This window comes from Crocodylus porosus, unplaced genomic scaffold (assembly GCF_001723895.1).
Source record: "Crocodylus porosus isolate Cpor-Errol unplaced genomic scaffold, CroPor_comp1, whole genome shotgun sequence".
Lineage (NCBI taxonomy): Eukaryota > Metazoa > Chordata > Crocodylia > Crocodylidae > Crocodylus > Crocodylus porosus.
Window position 1 is genome coordinate 43,567,193 of NW_017728918.1, and position 6,007 is coordinate 43,573,199.

Consider the following 6,007-nt stretch of genomic DNA (forward strand, 5'->3'; position numbering starts at 1 on the left):
GCACCGTTAGCTGCGATCCGCTACCTGGCGCCGCCCGCTCGCCCGCCCGCTCCTCCGCCTGGCGGCGCCGCCGGGACCGTTACACGCGCCCGCCCGCAACTCCCAAACTTCCCACCTGTGCGCGCCCCGCGAGGGCGGCTTGGCGGTGCCGCAGCGGGCAGCGCCCGGCCCCGGCGCGACTCGGCGGCCGGTAGAGCGGGACACGGGCGATCCGCGAAGTTTCTCGCCTCGCCTCGGCTGCGGAGCTACCTGCGCGGCCGCCGCTGCCGGGCCCGGGCGCTGGAGCGGAGCAGAGCGGCCACAGCCTATATAAGGAGGAGCGGGCGGGAGGAAGCGGCGCCCGGCGGGCGGGCGCGCTGCCGCCGCCGCCGGCCCGGGGCCATGTTCCACTGCATCCCGCTGTGGCGGTGCAACCGTCATGTGGAGGCCATCGACAAGCGGCACTGCTCGCTGGCCGCCGTGCCCGACGACATCTACCGCTACAGCCGCAGTCTGGAGGAGCTGCTGCTGGACGCCAACCAGCTCCGCGAGTTGCCCAAGGTGAGTCGGCCCGGCCCCGCTCCCCCCCCTGGCAGGTGCCGGCCCCGGGGCCGCGTGCCCCTGCCCGGCTGCCCGCGACGTGCCGGACCCCTCCTCGGGGAGCCTGCGCGCCGGCGCCCCCCAAACGCCGCCGCTTGCCTGGCATGGTGCTTGGAGAGCCCTGGAGGTAGCGATGCCGGCGATGGTATAGACCGCTGGAGCGAGTTAGTTCTGGAGTTACACGTCCTTGGAGTGAGTTATAGAGGTTTGAAGCTGGAGATCCCTGGTGTAAGTTGGGATCTGTAATGCCAGGGTTCTCCAACTAGCTGGAAATCTCTGGCATTATAGATACTTGGTGTGGTTATAGAGCTCTGGAGTTGGAGATATCTCTAGTTATAGGTCCCTGGAGTGAGTTATAGAGCTCTGAAGCTGGAGATCCCTGGCATAGATCCTCTGGAGTTGGAGATCCCTGAAGTTGGGCTCTATAATGCCAAGGATCTCCTTCTCCAAAGGATCTCTGGAATTGGAGATCCCTGGCATTATAGACCCCTGGAGTGAGTTAGTTCTGGAGTTGGAGATCCCTGGAAGGAGTTGAAGAGCTCTGGGATTATAGATCCCTGGAGTGAGCTGGATATTCCTGGAGCTGGAGAGCTTTGGAGTGAGTTAGAGACCCTTGGAGCTCAAGATCCGTGGAGTTTTGTCCAGGTGTAAGTTGTCTGCTTTCTTTGGCTTCCTCTGGAAGCCTTCTGCTGTGCCAGTCAGCCCTCAGGATCGAGGCAACATGCTCGACCTCGACTGTCACCTTTCACAAAGATACATGCTGAGAACTCAGCAGCTGGGAGAGCAGCAGTGTACGCGTTGTGGTCGTCACCTGAAAAATACCCAAATCCTTTGAAACAAAAAAGAACCCCCCTGGAAAAAAGAAAAAAAGAAGCATGGAGTTGTCTTATGTGCGTGAAACAGGAGCAGTGTGTCACAATGAAAGGTCCTTAATGATTCATCATTCAGTTGAACCTACTGTACCCGCCTGTCTGATTAGTTAAGGGACACTGCCAAGATATTTTTTTTCCAAGAGAGATACAGAGACACAGAGAGTGTTTTCAAATGATCAAGGTAGAACCCCTGCGGTGGGAGGGAGAGGTCAGAGGTCTGCAGTTCCCTGATGTCACTGTTAATCACCCCATGTGTTCACACCTGCTAAGTCAAAGAAACACTCAAGCAAATTAAAAAAAGATCTGTCATGTTTTTATAGCTAAGTAAAGCCTTTTCTGGACTGAGGGGGAAAAATCCTTCTCTATCAATGAGATTTTCCTTTTTCCTTTCTGCATTGGGAGACTGAAATATAGCGTCTCCGATGTTTTTTACATACCATAGATATAGTACAAGCTCTGCAAAGTCACCTGAGTTTGGCAGGTTTTCCGGAAGAATATTCACTGGAATCTTACGTGCAGTCTGCTGTTGACATACTGTAGTCCAAGTCTGATTCATAACAGGTCAAGGCTTACTACTAATCAAAAATCTTATGCCACTCTGAATGAGTTATTCTATCAGGTGCCAAACCTCCCTGTCTTACGCCTACAAATCAGTTATGAAACAAGTAGGTGTTGCCACTACCAAAAGTAGTAAAGGTGCATTATTCTTAAATACTTAAAGCTCTGATCCCACATAATTGAAAAGAACAGTTGTCCAGCTGGAACAGTTTTCTTTAAAATGTAGTGGGGTGGGGGCTTATTTACTTTTTCACTTGATAAACTGGTGATTTTACAAACATTCCATTGTATAAACTTTGTATACTTGCATAATGCTTGTGAAGTGTAGTCTTCAAAACATGACACTGAAAGTGAAGCAGCCTTAACTAAATATAGGGGGCAGGTGAACTTTTCTGAACGTGGAATTTTGAACCTATGTATGAGTCTCATGGGTTGTAGTTGAACAGATAAGCCAGAAAAGAATTTACAAGTGTCAGTGTCTTTCATTGAAACGGGGTGATTGTGTTCATTCTCTAAAACTTAAAATCACATGTTTTGTTTTGTTTTTTTACCAGCTTTCTTACAAGAGTGTTTGACTCTTTATTATGAACAATAATTATGGAATGCATTCTGAGACTGGAAAAGATGTTTAATAAAAAGGAATGGCTTCTTGAGCTAAGCAGCATCTTTTGAAATACCTGAAATAACAGGTTTTGAATCTTGGTGGAGCTGATTAGAATTTCATTCTTCTGAGGGAGACAGATCTGGTTTTGCACAGCTTTGTTTATAAGGGCTTCCTGGTGTGACCCTTGGCGTGGCTGGCTGCCTCTAGATTTTTTCTGAGGGAAATGAATCTGTTTTTGTACAATTTGTGCATGGATTGTTGCAGGTGTGACACTTTTGAAGATTCTCTCGTTCTTTGAGCCATATTTTTCATAAGAGGAAACTAAAGCTGACCAGAATGTCTTCCTCCTTGTTGTGCAGCGCATTGCACTCCTTCACTTACTGTTTTGTTGTTTTTTTTTGTTCTCGGACACAGCCTTATAACAGGTATGAGTGTGCTTTATAAATTCCTTTGCAACTAGAGCTCTGTGTAAACATAAGAGTTGGCTGATTTAAATGACAGATGCAAACTTATCCATGCTGTTTCCACAGACGTTTTCTTTCATCAGCAGTACTCTTGATATCTGTTTGGTGACTTGTACAGTAGTTTTTTCCATCTGCCCAACTAGAATCTATTCCCTGTGAGATTGCCTGCCTAGCGAAGGTATAGAAATTAGTCTCTTCTCAGGGTACAGGAAGCTCTACAGATATGAAGAGGTGTCTTGGGATTGCAGTAGAAATAAGCAAGAATCTAAGTTTAAAAATAAGTTCTTAGCAGATAAAAAAGTAAATTAAGAATTCTTGCAGTTTGGCAGGAAACTGATGTGTGGGTTTTTATACGTATTGCAAGATGGTTCAACACACAATTTGATTATGAAAACATGTCTGTAGTGACATTTATCCTGATGCTTCATGTCTTGTCAATACCATATGAAGATACTTCATTAGAGTTTTTAGAAGGGCACTGTACTATGACCATTCTTCCTCTATTCCGTAATGTCATTTAATTAATCTATGAAAAATGTGTGTGTGTGTTTTTTGGATATTCTAGCAAAAATGAAAAAAGGAAACAGATGTACTATGGCAGTCTCCTAATCTATTGAAACTGGAGTTGGAACGTCCTTCTCTAAAATTTCCATTACATCAAAAGCTTTTAAAATGTTGCCATTGTAGTAAAACTGGCCTTATTAAGAATAGTAATGTGCAACTTTGCCAGTCCCAGGTTGATGTGCTTTTAATATTAAGAGGATAATGTTGCTGCATTCTGTAAAGTGAAGGTACAGAACTGGGAAGGGGTATAATAAGGATCAAATCTCAGTGTTGTGAAACAAAAGATGCCGTTGATATCTTTGGGAGAGCTGTTTTTATGAACTGGTAAAACAGTAGTTCTGAACAGTCCCATTTTTGTATTAAGGGCACAATATAACATAACATCTCACACTGTGCCCCTATTTAAAAAAAGCATGAAAAACAAAGAGCACTTGCACAAGCTTTTAGAGACATTCTTAGACTAAATTTGGAAATTCCCTTACTTGGTTCTTGGTACATTACCACTATTATGGAAAAACCAGGGAAAATGAGAACCTTGCATTATGCCATGAAGTTCTTAATAGCCTGTTCTTCAGCAAATGAATTGATTGTAGGCCACAGAGTGTACTGTTGCTGTAAGTTATTCCACAACATTATAAAGCATTTGTGTCTTGGTTAGGGATTTGGCACTTGGGGTCAGTTAAAGGGATTATTTAGACTGTTCTTGAGGAAAGAAGAATATTACATACTTTATAGAAATATTTTGATTGTTCTGCATATAGTTAGTCTTTGAGTAGAGTTAAGAAGTTGTGCTTCTGAAGAAGGATTGTACAGTACAGTACTTGCTCATTGTAAGGGGGCAAAGTCTATCCCTTTTTTCTTGGTTTTTGACTGATGTATATGATTGATGTTCATTTGCTTTGTGGGAAGGACTACAGAAACAATTGAAGCTAGAGAGAAGACCCTTGTGGCAGAGTAATACAGGATTAGAGTCAAGCTCACATGGATTTCTATTCCTAACATTGTCACTGCTTTGGGTACTTCACCTCTCCGCATATCTGTGTCCCCTTTCACCTGCTGTCTCTGTGAAGTTGTTGGTTGTACATTCCTTATTATTGTGTTTACTTAGTGGTGCTCTGTTCTTGGTTTGGCCTCTGAAGTGCTGTTGTCATACTATGAAAACAAGGGCGTAGGGTGGTGGGGGGTCAGCCTTCTGGCAGGTATGTCAAATCTAGGCTCTGTGCTCTCCTGGAGTGCCCTTCCAATCCCCTTCTGTTGTTCCATCTGCCACGGCTTTCTGCTTCCTGCCTGATCTATGGTATGCCACATGCAGAGGCTGCCCATGTCACTTGTGGCACGTGGGGCTTGGTCAAAAGTGCCTCACAACAGCTCACAGGCCTCATTCAGCTGCCACTCCCTTCATTGCTCTATCTGCAACAGTAGCAGCTAGGGCAGGGGTCAGCAGCCCCCGGCATGTGTGCCAAGCATGGCACGCAAAGCCATTTTGCTCAGCACAGCACCGCCAGCCCGGGCTCTAAGCAGCTGCTGCCAACCACAGAGCCCAGGCTGCTCCCACCAGGTGGCTGGGAGGCTGCAAGCCCTGCTGCAAGCAGACCCCAGGCTCTGACATGTCGGCACTCCGGCACCTTCCAAGGTAGAAATTGTGGTTTTTTCAGCACTCCAGCCAAAAAACGTTGCCTACCCCTGAGCTAGGGGCTTCAGGCTCCCCCTGCCTCTAGCTTCTGCTTCCTGCCTGGCCCCATGGGTCAGGGCAGAGCAGGCTGACACAGCCAGCTGTGTTGGGTAAGCACATGAGGTGGATTGTTGGTGCCGCAGAACAGCCTGAGCCCAGGGAATTGAAAGAGGGGCTGAGGCACTTGCTTCCACCCCCACATGCATGGTGCAGCAGGGTGGGGGGAAACATGTGCCCACTGTCATAGCAAGTGGGCAGCACCCGTGTAGCAGGGGAGTGCCTGGGAGGCCTGTGATGCACACTGATGCAGTCCCTGCTGGTGTAGCTCACGCGGTGTGACCTCCGTCCATTAAGTTGGACATCCCTGGTTCAGATAATGGACCTCACTGAGAATTGGCCTTTTTTGGGAAGGGTTGTCTTCTGTTCTTCCCCCAGTCCTAAATCTGAATCTGCAAGCAGAGTAGAGAGAAACACAGGATGAAGCTATTGTGATGGGAACCAAATATGTACTGCGGGATGTACTTAGGGCTCTGTTTCTTAGCATGAGCAGGCATAAAACAAAATGGCCAATTTTCTCTTGTCAACATAAATCTTGAGTTCACTGGTGAGCTGTTTTCTACTTGCCAAAATACAAATAACATCAATTTATTTACTTTCCAGTACGTGCTCAATATTGAAATTTCAATCAAACCAG

The 6,007-nt window shown here is 46.8% G+C and overlaps 1 protein-coding gene across 1 annotated transcript in view; it reads left to right on the top strand.

Moving 5' to 3' along the window:
- Nucleotides 1-324: 324 nt before the first annotated feature.
- The window catches only part of LRRC1 (leucine rich repeat containing 1), a 115,520-nt gene continuing 109,837 nt past the window's right edge, over nucleotides 325-6,007 (top strand). Inside the window, exon 1 of the mRNA XM_019537540.1 lies at nucleotides 325-540. Within this exon, the coding sequence (XP_019393085.1) occupies nucleotides 382-540 (159 nt within the window). The 5' untranslated portion in view covers nucleotides 325-381. The remainder of the gene's footprint in view (nucleotides 541-6,007) is intronic.